The sequence below is a fragment of the Mytilus edulis genome, chromosome 2, assembly GCF_963676685.1.
Source record: "Mytilus edulis chromosome 2, xbMytEdul2.2, whole genome shotgun sequence".
NCBI lineage: Eukaryota > Metazoa > Mollusca > Bivalvia > Mytilida > Mytilidae > Mytilus > Mytilus edulis.
The window spans coordinates 18503938-18520728 of NC_092345.1; the positions used below are offsets into that span (position 1 = coordinate 18503938).

The 16791-nt window shown below is 33.4% G+C and overlaps 1 protein-coding gene across 1 annotated transcript; it reads right to left on the reverse strand.

Annotated features, from left to right (window-relative positions):
- Positions 1-8263: 8263 nt before the first annotated feature.
- Positions 8264-16562, reverse strand: LOC139511626 (uncharacterized). The gene is made up of 2 exons (XM_071298549.1): positions 15252-16562; positions 8264-12879 (listed from the first exon to the last, which is right to left on the reverse strand). The coding sequence occupies exon 2, from the start codon at positions 11849-11851 to the stop codon at positions 10721-10723; it is 1131 nt and encodes a 376-aa protein (XP_071154650.1). The 5' UTR covers positions 11852-12879; positions 15252-16562; the 3' UTR covers positions 8264-10720.
- Positions 16563-16791: the final 229 nt, after the last annotated feature.

The window sequence follows — 16791 nt, forward strand, 5'->3', positions numbered from 1 at the left end:
ATGTATAATTGACCATAATATCATTAGAAATGTTTGTCAGACATTTACACATTTTAATTTCATGATATGCAGATTGGTTTTAATTTCGGAAAAAAAAACTTTCCTGTTAAAGTCATATATATGAAACGAGTTTCTTGGATTTTAATGTTTTTAACTTATTGAACCAAAGCATGCATATATTATTAGATCGTTGGTTTTCCCGTTTGAATGGTTTTACACTTGTAATTTTGGGGCCCTTTTATAGCTTGTTGTTCTGTGTGAGCCAAGGCTCCGTGTTGACCGTACATTGACCTATAATGGTTTACTTTTATAAATTGTTATTTGGATGGAGAGTTGTCTCATTGGCACTCATTCTACATCTGCCTATATCTATATACTAAAGTAATTCTCGCATGTACGTTTGTTTTTTAATATATTTATCACCAGTCCTATCAAATTATTATGTATTCTCGGCAAATAAAGTTTCATTCAGTGGTTGTTGCTCACAGGCTCATTAACTTTCGAGTTTGTCGCCGTAATTTACTGAATCGTGACAACGATAACCAATAAGAACAGAGCACGTGGAAAGTTTGACAGATGAGTGATTATAAAGAGCTACATGTATGACATAAAATATGCACATAAAAAACACGTTTCTGCCGTCACTGTTCTGTTTTTCAAGCTAAGCCTGTAGCGTTTCTCACGAAGTTTGTTAATTTGTATATAAGAATTACGCTTTTCAATGAATTATTGTCTGATAATTATACACGATTTTAATAGTTTGAAATAAAGCATCAGCATTAATATCACTGTGATGACAAGCCATAAGCTTGTAATGGTTGTCGTTGGTTTATATCTGTCATATTTTTTTCTCGTTAACTGTTTGGAGCTGCTAGTTTTTTTCAATTAAAATGTTTCATATTTTTCAAACATACCACACGGTAATGGGTTTTCTCATTACTGAAGGCCGTACGGTTGCCTATAATTGCTAACATCAACGTCATTTGAACTTTGTTTGACGGTTTGGAGGATAGTTGTCTCAATGGCATTCATATCAAATATCCCTATTGTTATAGTTAAGTCTGAAAAAAAATGACACAAGCTACATGTATGGCCCTCGTAAGGTAAACGTCTTCCGGTGACAGTTATTAAAATAAGTAACTCAACTTTGAATTATACGACAATTTCTACTAAAAATTAAAGATAAATATACATATTTAAGCTATCATTTCTAAACTTACTTTTATATTGATTTGTTTTACATGTTAAAAATAAGCTCCCAATTATTAAACCAGCTATAAATGTAAACGGAGTTTTTAACAGTCTCACACTTTTCTTTAACATTTCACTAAATTGGAATGTGTACGAACTTTTAAATCCTCATTGTTAGAATGAAACTTGACCATTAGTAATTCATTATTATCTTTGTTTGGTCAACCGAATGTATGTATATGTACAGTAAGTGTTATTTAAGAATTCTATTTGTTTTTCTATTTAATATATAATTCATTGAATATGTATTTAAAAAATCAACATTAATCGATATATGCATGGTTAACGAAAAGAGAACAAAGAAAATACAGAGAAAATTTTAGAGGAATGTATCAAAATGATAGATGATAGATCAGCATATTTTATGAAATATAATTTTAAACTCATCATATATATACAAAAGAGATAAATGCTTCTAACCTGTGTTTCGTAAAGATGTATGAATTAATTCTAAATTGGTAAACTTCAAATTAGAGATCTTCATTTTATAAAGCCTAGGAATGCAGTAAATAGAAACGTGATATAAGCTGGAAAACTTCAAATTGGAGGTCTATATAGTATGAAACGTTTCACATGGAACCAGTGAAAACCTTTTACAGCCGATTTCACTGAGTGTGTAACCACAGGTAATATCTTTGGTTAGCTTACTTGTTAGCTGAACCGTGGAGTCATTACTAGGTCAGGTATATTAACCTCCGTTGGAAGTAGTATAGTCCAACAGACAGATAGATTGAATATCTGTCGAACTAGTTTTCTCTTAAAGGAGGTTAGTTTACCTATCCTAACAATGACTTCACGGTTCAGCTAACAAACAAACTAACCAAAGATATTACCTTTGGCTACACACTCAATGAAATCGGGTGTAAAATAATCGTGGCAATTTCAATTTTGCTGGATTAGTGGTATTATTCAAATAAATAAATATGGTATATATCATGACCAATTAGCTTTTAAATTATTAACTGAACTGAGAACATTAAGGTCTTGTTCCGTTTTTTCTACCTTGATTTGTATCTTGTAAAAGAATTGATATAGACTACTTTTGCTTCAAATTTCACAATATTCCTCCACAAGTTTGACGGTCACCTTCAAAAACTACATGTAGTTGACTTGTACCTGTATATTATGTTTTCTTATTGTAGATTTTCTAATTTCAGTAGCTTAATAACATTGGCAATGGCAACGGGGAATGTGTCAAAGAGACAACAAGCTGTCCAAAAAAACCCATAAATCACCTCAAGGCTATTTTAAATAACAGGAACTGCAGTAGGGTTAGTTTTAAAACAGAAAAACTGCAACATGTACAATTTTCCAAATCTATCCGTCCAGCCAATTATTTAAAGGTTCATATCAATCATTCATTGCTCATTTTAAAATTCTGTCTGGGCTTCTCAGGATGAATTATTTCTCGTATACAGTTGTGTATTTTCATAAGGTCATGGGTTCGAATCCCGGCGAGGGAAGAACCAAAAATTTGCGAAAGCAAATTTACAGATCTAACATTGTTGGGTTGATGTTTAGACGAGTTGTATATACATTATGTACACAGCCATGTATCACCATCATTGATGGCGATCCGATGGATACATCTGTTGTAGAGTTGTCACTGACTCAGACGTACTTATAAATATAATTATTTTCTGTGACTGTATATTACATTAATTTGTAGGATCCTTTACTATAGATACTTTAGCTGATCTGTAACAATAACATCTTCATGCCTTATATATCATGTACTGTAGTACGCCGCTAGATTAAAACTGACGAGGATAGGTAACACACGGCCAGCGAAAGCTCTTTTAATGAGAGCCCAGGTGGTCGTGTGGTCTAGCGGGACGGCTGCAGTGCAGGCGATTTGGTGTCACGATATCACAGCATGGGTTCGAATCCCGGCGAGGGAAGAACCAAAAATTTGCGAAAGCAAATTTACAGATCTAACATTGTTGGGTTGATGTTTAGACGAGTTGTATATATATATATATACAACTCGTCTAAACATCAACCCAACAATGTTAGATCTGTATATATATATATATATATATATAAGTACGTCTGAGTCAGTGACAACTCTACAACAGATGTATCCATCGGATCACCATCAATGATGGTGATACATGGCTGTGTACATAATGTATATATCTGTAACAATAACATCGTCATGCCTTATATATCATGTACTGTAGTACGCCGCTAGATTAAAACTGACGAGGAAAGGTAACACACGGCCAGCGAAAGCTCTTTTCTGAGAGCCCAGGTGGTCGTGTGGTCTAGCGGGACGGCTGCAGTGCAGGCGATTTGGTGTCACGATATCACAGTAGCATGGGTTCGAATCTCGGCCAGGGAAGAACCAAAAATTTGCGAAAGCAAATTTACAGATCTAACATTGTTGGGTTGATGTTTAGACGAGTTGTATATATATGCCAGCGAAAGCTCTTTTCTGAGAGCCCAGGTGGTCGTGTGGTCTAGCGGGACGGCTGCAGTGCAGGCGATTTGGTGTCACGATATCACAGTAGCATGGGCTCGAATCCCGGCGAGGGAAGAACCAAAAATTTGCGAAAGCAAATTTACAGATCTAACATTGTTGGGTTGATGTTTAGACGAGTTATATATATATATATATATATATATATATATATACCTCCCTCTATACTAATATATATATATACCTCCCTCTATACTAATATCCCCCATGATGATGGTATTGAAGCCTGTAGGGAAGTCTGGAACTCTCGTAACACCTTACATCCACCAACTGAATGTCTCATCCAGCTTCTAACTTGGTTTTAAAATGCAATAACTTCACATTCAATGGTGAACACTTTCTCCAAGTTAATGGAACAGCAATGGGAACAAAGATGGCCCCGTCTTATGCCAATATTTTTATGGGGAAATTAGAACAGAAAATTCTCAATTCCTTTCTTTATCAACCCCTCTCTTGGTTCCGATTTATTGACGATATTGACATGAAGTGGGATAATACTGAACAAGAACTAGATTTGTTTATTCAACATGCCAACGATGCCCATCCCTCAATAAAATTCACATATCAAATTTCTGACTCTAAGATCACATTTCTTGACACTACAACGCAAGTGAGGGATGGAAACATATTTACAGATCTGTATTGCAAGCCCACAGACAAACATCAATATCTGTCTCCTTCAAGTTGTCACCCTAAACATTGCACCAAGAGCATTCCCTACAGCCAGGCCATACGAATAAAAAGGATTTGCTCCACCAACGATGTTGCCAAAAAACGACTACAAGAACTTCGCGGTCACCTAAAACATCGAGGCTACAAAAGGAAAGACATTGATAAAGGTTTTTCTCGTGCTAGCAACATCAGCCGAGATGAACTTCTACAATATAAAGTCAAAAAGGTCAACAGGAGGATGCCTTTTGTGTTGACTTACAATCCAAAATTTGACAACTTGTCTCACCTTATCCACGAAAGTTGGAAAGATATCGAAAAACATCCTAAACTATCCAAGATCTTTCCCGAGCCACCTGTACTGGCTTTCCGCAGGCCCAAAAGCCTTAAAGACTTGCTGGTGAGAGCTGAGTTATCCTCTCAAGCAGGCTCTTCGTCAGTGGGCTCTTGTAAGGGTTGTGGAAACAAACGATGTCTGACTTGCAAACAAATACTGGATACCCAGACTTTTAACAGTCACTCCACTGGTACAGAATAAACCATATTTTGCAATGTTAATTGCAAGACTACAAATGTTGTGTATCTCCTACAGTGTAAATGTGGTAAACAGTATGTAGGCGAGTCAGAACAGCCGTTTCACAAACGAATGAACGGTCATCGTAGCGACTACCAATGCAAGCCAGACCTCCCTCTTAGTCGACATTTGAGATCCCCTGGCCACACTAAGGCAGATCTCAATCGACTGACCATTACTATCATTGACCACAACTCTGCTTGGTCTAGGGAGGATAGACTTACTCGGGAAAGATTTTGGATTAGAAAATTAACAACTTTGGCACCAAATGGGATAAATGAAAAGATGTAGTTCGACACCATGCAGTGTTTCACATCTGGGTTATATTACTTATTATTACAGTCTCCGTTTCTATTTCTTTACCTTACTCATCTCTAAAATAAATCTGTTGAATACAACAATTTAAATTGCTTAATTTTTTGAGGGATGTATAAGTACCAAGCCACGTCCAACTATTTTACTTTAGTCAAAATTTGTTATTATATTTTAACGGCCGTTTGTTTTAAACATCGCAGACTCTAATGTAACTACACTACAGTTGTCAAATCTGAAATATTTAGAAATTTAGACCGTTCAGTGCTGTTTATTTGGAATTCTTATTGACGCAATCTTTCTTGTAACATCATAGTATCGACACCGTTAAAGCTTTAAAATTGTGCTAGTTCACATCGCACATTATTATTTTTATTTATAGCATAGACTATATGTGAACTCTCTGATGTAATTAGTCATATAACCTATGTCATATTCAACAAATTTTTAGAATGGTGCAAGCGTCTTAACTGATGTTCGGTTTGCCTTTTTTATTGTATAAATTTCAAGATTTAGTAAAAGTTTAATCTAAGAAGACTTAAAGATGATTCATTTAACATCAGAATCTGACTGACGAAGGATATCTGTTATCCGAAATATTTATAAATAATTACATTTATAGTTCCTTTTTATATCATTGGTGTTGTTATGTACACTTTTTAGGCGTTTATATATATATATATATATATATATATATATATATATATATATAGGCGTAAAAAATAAATGTCACATGTGCAGATGTATATATTCATTAAATAAAATAATAAAATAAGTAAAAAGTTAACAGTTCCATTCTATCGATTTCATCCTTCCATTGGGACTCTTCAGGATAACTGATGTAGTGTCGCTATAGGCGACGTCGTCAAGGAGGTTTATGACGTTCCGTCATTGTTCATTATTAGTAATTCTCTGGGTTTAATTTCGATCGGAACGTTGTTATGAAATAACGTTCCATCTCTTTCCTATATGCTTCATCCCGTCTACATTTAAAGATAGGCATTATTTGAAAATGCTTTTTACCACAAATATCAAGATGTGCACTTATTGGCGAATTTCTGTATTGTGGGTGTTTTATTTGTTCTTTGTGAACTCGCACCCGTTCACAGAGACTATTCCCGGTCTGTCCAATATAATTTTCGTGACAACCAGGACATGTGACGCAATAAATAAGATTTGTTGTCTTACAAGTCATATTGGCGTTCACATGAAATTTTTTGCCATCTTTAAACGATTTCATTTTACCCGTTTCTAAATATTTTGTATCTTGACCGCAAACACCGCATCTTGAATCTCCGCAAGACTTTATTTCAAAGTCACTAACCTTCGGTTCGAACCGAGCTCTAGTTAAGTGTTTCTTTAAGTTTTTAGGTTGTCTTCGGCTGTAGATTAAGTTTCCTTCCGGTATCAACTTTTTCATAGTTTCACTTTCGTGTAGGATCGGAAGGTTTGATTTAATTGTATTAAAAACGTCTGGTAAACACGGATCATGTGTACTAACAAACGGTATTTTCTTTAAGTTTTCATCCGTGTCTTTCACTTTCGGGGTTCGTAATTCTTGTAGTGTTAATAGTTTAGATTTTCGAATTCCACTTTCGATTAGACCCTCTGGGTATAACTGTTGTGTCAAATAGCCTTTTAATTCCTTCAAACGTACTTCCCGAATGTTATATATATAACTCGTCTAAACATCAACCCAACAATGTTAGATCTGTAAATTTGCTTTCGCAAATTGTTGGTTCTTCCCTCGCCGGGATTCGAACCCATGCTACTGGGATATCGTGACACCAAATCGCCTGCACTGCAGCCGTCCCGCTAGACCACACGACCACCTGGGCTCTCAAAAAAAGAGCTTTCGGTGGGCATGTGTTACCTTTCCACGTCAGTTTTAATCTAGCGGCGTACTACAGTACATGATATATAAGGCATGAAGATGTTATTGTTACAGATCAGCTAAATATCTATAGTAAAGGATCCTACAAATTAATGTAATATACAGTCACAGAAAATAATTATATTCATAAGTACGTCTGAGTCAGTGACAACTCTACAACAGATGTATCCATCGGATCGCCATCAATGATGGTGATACATGGCTGTGTACATAATGTATATACAACTCGTCTAAACATCAACCCAACAATGTTAGATCTGTAAATTTGCTTTCGCAAATTTTTGGTTCTTCCCTCGCCGGGATTCGAACCCATGCTACTGGGATATCGTGACACCAAATCGCCTGCACTGCAGCCGTCCCGCTAGACCACACGACCACCTGGGCTCTCAAAAAAAGAGCTTTCGGTGGGCATGTGTTACCTTTCCACGTCAGTTTTAATCTAGCGGCGTACTACAGTACATGATATATAAGGCATGAAGATGTTATTGTTACAGATCAGCTAAATATCTATAGTAAAGGATCCTACAAATTAATGTAATATACAGTCACAGAAAATAATTATATTCATAAGTACGTCTGAGTCAGTGACAACTCTACAACAGATGTATCCATCGGATCGCCATCAATGATGGTGATACATGGCTGTGTACATAATGTATATACAACTCGTCTAAACATCAACCCAACAATGTTAGATCTGTAAATTTGCTTTCGCAAATTTTTGGTTCTTCCCTCGCCGGGATTCGAACCCATGCTACTGGGATATCGTGACACCAAATCGCCTGCACTGCAGCCGTCCCGCTAGACCACACGACCACCTGGGCTCTCAAAAAAAGAGCTTTCGGTGGGCATGTGTTACCTTTCCACGTCAGTTTTAATCTAGCGGCGTACTACAGTACATGATATATAAGGCATGAAGATGTTATTGTTACAGATCAGCTAAATATCTATAGTAAAGGATCCTACAAATTAATGTAATATACAGTCACAGAAAATAATTATATTAATGAGTACGTCTGAGTCAGTGACAACTCTACAACAGATATATATATATAAGAAAATTATTAAAAGATAATAACGGTTTCAATGCATCACTTTTTTACTAGTACTTTCACTGCTTCCGCAGATCTTCAGGTAATGTGACTTGTATATAAATAAAACAATTGATTGACGTTAACAATAGTATGACGTTAACAAATACAAGGGAGACTACTAATGTCATTTTAAAACTTTAAAATGTTACGTTAAAATTAGAATATCATTTATCATTTAATCCCGGGTTGAGAATGTTTATGAATAAGTCTTCTTTCTTCCTCCGGAGAAAATCATTTTGACGATTGACCATATACAATGGAAATATTTTAAATCGTCCATTAGAACAACGATGGAAATGGTCGTTTGCCCTGATGAGTGTTAAATCTTCATGGTTGGTTTGCTGTCTATGTAAAGTCATTCTAGTCCGCAGTTCATTTTTTGTCTCTCCAACATAGAATTCCTCACAATTAGAACATATGATAGAATAGATGACGTTTGAACTTTTACAAGACATATTTTGCTTAACAGTAAAATGTTTTCCATTTTTGAAATAAATTGAACTTCCTTCTATTAAATTTGGACAAGTCATACAACGTTTATCGGTACATTTTGTTACAATTGGCACAGTTTCATCAAAGTCAAATTTTGAAGATGTTAAATATCGTTTCAGACTTTTCGACTGTCTTTTGCTGTTGATAATCTTCTTTTTCTGTAAGACTTTGTCCATTCTTTCACTTTTGTGTAAATTTGTTTCAATTTGTCGCATAAAAACTAAATATGTCATAATCTCGCGGATTATAAGTTGTGACAAACGGAATAATTTTGTTTAAATTGTTCGATGATTCCTCAGTAGTTTCGGATCGCCGTGATTCTGTAATAATTGGTCCTTTTGTTAGTGCCTTTTGAATTCCGTAATTTATTACTTGTTCCGGGTAGTGTTGCTTCTTTAAATACACTTTTAATTCTTCCAGTCTTTTGTTGCGTAATATGTCTGTACTTGTAATAGTGATTATTCTTGACGCTAGATTAAAAGGTATATTTAATTTTACATGTTTTGGATGGTTTGAGTAAAAATTTAAATACATATGTGTATCAGTGTCTTTAGAGAAGATATCTGTAACAATCTTATTTTCCTCCGTTATAATAACCAAAATATCCAAAAACGGCATTTCCCTGACATTTCTGTTAATAGTAAAACGAATATATGGATTTAAAGAATTTAAATCAGAATGAAAATCTGAAACAGATATATCCGAATTCCAAATTATAAAACAATCGTCAAGAAATCGTTTCCAGTTTTGACGTATGTAAATGGCAAATTCATTTCCGTACTTGTCACTCATTTTTTCGTATAATAATTGTTCCAAATATCCAAGTACCAAAGTGGCATATGAAGGCGCCATTTTAGTACCCATAGCTGTTCCTTTTTTCTGATGATAGTATGTTCCGTTAAAGTAAAAAATATTTCTTTCTAGTATAAGTTTCAAAGATGCAAGGATAAATTCTTTTGTTAATCTGTTTTCAATGACGTTTTCCGTATTTTCTAACCAATATTTTACGGCTGTAATTCCTAAGTCATGAGGGATATTTGTGTATAGGCTGACAATATCAAAAGTAATAAGTTCTGAATTCGGGTTGACAGTTTTTGGTAGATGATTTAAAAAGTCCAAATCGTCTCGTATAAAACTTGGAACTTCACGACATAAAGGTTTAAGCACAATGTCTATAAAATGGCTTAAATTCTGTGTAACGCTGCTGGGTCCGCCCACAATAGGTCGAAATTTTAAATCATTTGGTGTTAAAAGTTCGATGTATTCACTGTTTTGTTCTGATATCGCATTTGAAATTTCCTTACTTTTGTGAATTTTTGGTAAACCATAGAAATAGCTTTCTGAAAATTTAGAATTTGAAATGTAATCTATCTCTTCTTCAAACAATTCCGTTTTATGTTTCTTTAGTAATTTTTTAATCATTGTACTTGTTTGTCTGTCCAATTTTTTATCTGTCACCTCATAAGACATTTCATCTTGTAACATATTTAAAATATTATCTCTGTAATACTCACGGTCCATGATTACAACTGCATTACCTTTATCCGCTTCTTTTATTATTATTGATTTATCTGATTTTAAATTTTGTAAAGCTGTTTTCTCCTCTCGGGTTAGATTGTCCTTGACATTTTTATTGCTTGTAAGTGAATTTGTTTTTAATGTTTTAATAGTTTCTTCTAAATCTTTATCTTTTGTTGGTTTTGGAATCCAGTCTGATTTATTACTTACCAGTGGTTTATTTTCTTCTTCTTCGTTTTCTTCATTATCCTCACAAAAAATATAATTTATCCTTAATCTTCTGCCAAATTCATCAATGTCGGCTCCAAGTTGTGTTTTATCCTCATTAGGTGTTGGTGTTAATTTTAATCCTCTTTTTAAAAGATTTATTTCCCTTATTTGTAATTTTCTATGCGACAAGTTTATGATTCTAGGGTGAATTTTTTCCGTGTTTGTTAGGCTATTTCTTTCAAGAATGTCTCCTCGTAACTCGTGTTGACTGATGATTGAATTTGGTTCCGTATACTGCGATCTGGTGTCCCTCCCCCTTTGTCGTTCATCCTGCGTTGTCCTAAAAAATGATTCTGTACGTTTTTCCCTATGTATGTAGTACCATTATCATTTACAAAATTTTGTTGTCTTCTATCTGGTGCAGGATTTCTTTGTAATCTTAAATTATAGTTATTCTGATTCGTATTTGTTGTTTGTTTAGAATAATGCTTTTGATTTTGATGATACTTTGGTTTATTACGGGGCTGGATATTTGTGTGCGGACTATGTGATACTACTGCTTGGTTACTTAGGTCATTGTTGGTATTGTGTGAAGTTCCGGGATTATTTCCTTGTACTTTCCTTTCTTTCCGTGGAAAGGTTTTCTTTCTATATGCGTTATCAAACTGTGTGGTTTCTTCAGTAACGAATAAATCACCGAAATGTTCTTCGTATTCTTCAAGCCATAGCTGTTTCCGTTCCCAGATTTGTACAGATTTAGTTTCTTCTTTTTCACAATCAGATCTCCATAAATTGTTAATACTTTCTGTGATTTCGGCGTTAAATTTTGCAACAAAAGTTTCGTACATTTCTTCATCTATTTTTTTGTAGTTATGTTCATATCTGTTAGCTTTATTTTTCAAAAGTTTGATTTCAACCTCAAAATTACGAATAGCATTCTCGCGGCGAATATTAATGTCATCAGTGTGTTCTCCGGGAATGGTTTTTGGTCTTAACTTTCTTGGAATTACTGGCATTTCTTTTCCCAACCATGTTTCGTAAATAATTACAGTATTTTGACTTTTAAGAAAGTTCCAGAAATTTTGTTTTCTCTCATTTAATTTTCGTTTCCATAATGAGATAATGGATTTTCTTACATTGTAAATATCTTGTGAAGAATTTATCAAAAGTTCTTGTGAGTTGACTGCTTGCTGCTCATCCACAATATTGAAAGATATTTTCAGTTCTCGTTTAAGAGTTTCAATGATTTTAGATTCATCAATTTTTTGAGTCTTTGAAATATTTATCAGCTCTCTTAAATCTTCATGAATTAATATCAACTTACTTGATAATTCTTTAAATGCTGTAGTCTCCATATTAATAATGATCCTCAATTGTTCGAATCCCGAGTATTATCATGCCAATACATACGTAAGTAGATAAGAAAAAGTTAAGTAAAGTCCGTATGCTGGTAACACATAAGAAAATTATTAAAAGATAATAACGGTTTCAATGCATCACTTTTTTACTAGAACTTTCACTGCTTCCGCAGATCTTCAGGTAATGTGACTTGTATATAAATAAAACAATTGATTGACGTTAACAATAGTATGACGTTAACAAATACAAGGGAGACTACTAATGTCATTTTAAAACTTTAAAATGTTACGTTAAAATTAGAATATCATTTATCATTTAATCCCGGGTTGAGAATGTTTATGAATAATTCTTCTTTCTTCCTCCGGAGAAAATCATTTTGACGATTGACCATATACAATGGAAATATTTTAAATCGTCCATTAGAACAACGATGGAAATGGTCGTTTGCCCTGATGAGTGTTAAATCTTCATGGTTGGTTTGCTGTCTATGTAAAGTCATTCTAGTCCGCAGTTCATTTTTTGTCTCTCCAACATAGAATTCCTCACAATTAGAACATATGATAGAATAGATGACGTTTGAACTTTTACAAGACATATTTTGCTTAACAGTAAAATGTTTTCCATTTTTGAAATAAATTGAACTTCCTTTTATTAAATTTGGACAAGTCATACAACGTTTATCGGTACATTTTGTTACAATTGGCACAGTTTCATTAAAGTCAAATTTTGAAGATGTTAAATATCGTTTCAGACTTTTCGACTGTCTTTTGCTGTTGATAATCTTCTTTTTCTGTAAGACTTTGTCCATTCTTTCACTTTTGTGTAAATTTGTTTCAATTTGTCGCATGAAACTAAATATGTCATAATCTCGCGGATTATAAGTTGTGACAAACGGAATAATTTTGTTTAAATTGTTCGAAGATTCCTCAGTAGTTTCGGATCGCCGTGATTCTGTAATAATTGGTCCTTTTGTTAGTGCCTTTTGAATTCCGTAATTTATTACTTGTTCCGGGTAGTGTTGCTTCTTTAGGTAGCAATACACAGTTAGGAAAAAAACTTAAAATTGACACTCATAATTTTTAAACACCCTCTTTCCCCTCCTGTCTGACAAAGAAGGCTTTATATATGTGTTATGCATGTATATACTTGTAGAAAGAAAATCTTCCATAGATTTGATTTCTAATGGTCATAAGGGTGAAATATAATCCCTTTTGGGTGTAACCATGGCAACAATCTGCATTTCTTAGATACAAAATATAGCAAAAAAGGGGGGTGAACATGTCACAAAAGTCTCCAAAATTTGATCTAAAGGAAAATTTCAATGAATTACAGTGATACCTTTCCTGAATCCATAGGTTTATATCTATCAAGTGGTCCCAAAAAATCATATGCTTTCCTGCTCGTTTTTCCATAAAATTGAATTGAAAAGATCGAGCGCAAAATCTTTGTTGATAAACACTACAATAATTTATGGACCTATGAACGGTACGGATAGGAAAATACGGACTGTCAATCATAGAAATGGCCTATAAAACATGTTAAAATCAATCTAAATGTTCATATAAACCCACTAAGAAGGCTATATTATTCTTTAGTTATCTAAAAATCAATTTTATTGTACAAAAACTTTCACATTTAAAAAATTCACAGGGGCCATAATGCGAAACTAAACTTCTAACTGTGTATTGCTACCTTTAGGATTAATAATTTTTTTTCCCAATTCCACTTTAAATGGATTTCTGTTTTCTACTAGTTAAAACGAGCATTTTCGCCTGCTAGTTTTGAAAATCGGTTCAGAAATAAATATTTTATGAAGGTTAGCAGTTGACACTGTAATGCAACAAAAAAGTGATTTTATGAAACATGCCATGTCAAAGTGCATTTTCTCCTTTTTTAGTCAATTTTCTAAAACTATGCCTTCTAATCCTGTCTTTTCTTGTTTAAAAACTTAAATTAACCTTTACAGTAGACAACTTTTACAAGTTAAAGCTATTTTAAAGCTCTAGAATGTCAATTTTGTAGTGTATTACCATACCAAAGCCTTGGTTAAAATTTAGTAAATACTGAATTTATTTATAACAGTGGGAAAAAATTTAGGCTAATTCATGCTAAATTGTGACTTAATACTTGCTAAAATAATAAATTTGATTTAGTCGCATGAAAAAATATAAAACGTTCCCTTCTAAGGTTTCTACATAACGCGCAATCTTCTTTTCCAAGGGGTAGCCAATAAAGTATCAATTTATAACGGAACCAAGTCTTTGTGTCAAAATGTCTATATTGGTTGCTAAGGACAATAAACAACAAAACTAACATATATTGTCATACTAAAGGTTGTTTCTCCCTTAGAATTGTATCTATAACATAAATATCAATAGTTTTGTGGTATGTTTGTCTATAAAAAAAGCAATTATTTGCTTTGTCAAATGCCATAAGGTAGCAATACACAGTTAGGAAAAAAACTTAAAATTGACACTCATAATTTTTAAACACCCTCTTTCCCCTCCTGTCTGACAAAGAAGGCTTTATATGTGTGTTATGCATGTATATACTTGTAGAAAGAAAATCTTCCATAGATTTGATTTCTAATGGTCATAGGGGTGAAATATAATCCCTTTTGGGTGTAACCATGGCAACAATCTGCATTTCTTAGATACAAAATATAGCAAACAAGAATGTGTCCTCAGTACACGAATGCCCCACTCGCACTATCATTTTCTATGTTCAGTGGACCGTAAAATTGGGGTAAAATCTCTAATTTGGCATTAAAATTAGAAAGATCATATCATAGGGAACATGTGTACCAAGTTTGAAGTCGATTGGACTTCAACTTCATCAAAAACTACCTCGACCAAAAACTTTAACCTGAAGCGGGACAGACGGACGAACGAACGGACGAACGAACGAACGAACGGACGCACAGACCAGAAAACATAATGCCCCTCTACTATCGTAGGTGGGGCATAAAAAGGGGGGTGAACATGTCACAAAAGTCTCCAAAATTTGATCTAAAGGAAAATTTCAATGAATTACAGTGATACCTTTCCTGAATCCATAGGTTTATATCTATCAAGTGGTCCCAAAAAAATCATATGCTTTCCTGCTCGTTTTTCCATAAAATTGAATTGAAAAGATCGAGCGCAAAATCTTTGTTGATAAACACTACAAAAATTTATGGACCTATGAACGGTACGGATAGGAAAATACGGACTGTCAATCATAGAAATGGCCTATAAAACATGTTAAAATCAATCTAAATGTTCATATAAACCCACTAAGAAGGCTATATTATTCTTCAGTTATCTAAAAATCAATTTTATTGTACAAAAACTTTCACATTTAAAAAATTCACAGGGGCCATAATGCGAAACTAAACTTCTAACTGTGTATTGCTACCTTAAATACACTTTTAATTCTTCCAGTCGTTTGTTGCGTAATATGTCTGTACTTGTAATAGTGATTATTCTTGACGCTAGATTAAAAGGTATATTTAATTTTACATGTTTTGGATGGTTTGAGTAAAAATTCAAATACATTTGTGTATCAGTGTCTTTAGAGAAGATATGTGTAACAATCTTATTTTCCTCCGTTATAATAACCAAAATATCCAAAAACGGCATTTCCCTGACATTTCTGTTAATAGTAAAACGAATATATGGATTTAAAGAATTTAAATCAGAATGAAAATCTGAAACAGATATATCCGAATTCCAAATTATAAAACAATCGTCAAGAAATCGTTTCCAGTTTTGACGTATGTAAATGGCAAATTCATTTCCGTACTTGTCACTCATTTTTTCGTATAATAATTGTTCCAAATATCCAAGTACCAAAGTGGCATATGAAGGCGCCATTTTAGTACCCATAGCTGTTCCTTTTTTCTGATGATAGTATGTTCCGTTAAAGTAAAAAATATTTCTTTCTAGTATAAGTTTCAAAGATGCAAGGATAAATTCTTTTGTTAATCTGTTTTCAATGACGTTTTCCGTATTTTCTTACCAATATTTTACGGCTGTAATTCCTAAGTCATGAGGGATATTTGTGTATAGGCTGACAATATCAAAAGTAATAAGTTCTGAATTCGGGTTGACAGTTTTTGGTAGATGATTTAAAAAGTCCAAATCGTCTCGTATAAAACTTGGAACTTCACGACATAAAGGTTTAAGCACAATGTCTATAAAATGGCTTAAATTCTGTGTAACGCTGCTGGGTCCGCCCACAATAGGTCGAAATTTTAAATCATTTGGTGTTAAAAGTTCGATGTATTCACTGTTTTGTTCTGATATCGCATTTGAAATTTCCTTACTTTTGTGAATTTTTGGTAAACCATAGAAATAGCTTTCTGAAAATTTAGAATTTGAAATGTAATCTATCTCTTCTTCAAACAATTCCGTTTTATGTTTCTTTAGTAATTTTTTAATCATTGTACTTGTTTGTCTGTCCAATTTTTTATCTGTCACCTCATAAGACATTTCATCTTGTAACATATTTAAAATATTATCTCTGTAATACTCACGGTCCATGATTACAACTGCATTACCTTTATCCGCTTCTTTTATTATTATTGATTTATCTGATTTTAAATTTTGTAAAGCTGTTTTCTCCTCTCGGGTTAGATTGTCCTTGACATTTTTATTGCTTGTAAGTGAATTTGTTTTTAATGTTTTAATAGTTTCTTCTAAATCTTTATCTTTTGTTGGTTTTGGATTTTTAAAGAATTTAAATCAGAATGAAATTTTAATCAACGTTCAGTCATTATATATATATTGGCTTTCTGAACGTTCGGTCTCGGTTTTACTTGATGAAAATTATTTTAAAACACATGTACTCATTTGTTTAACTTGTTTACATATTAAAATTTTGTTTACAACAATTAAAACACTTTTTAACAATAATAAAGTTATTATGCATTAGTATTTCTGTGTTATACACGCTG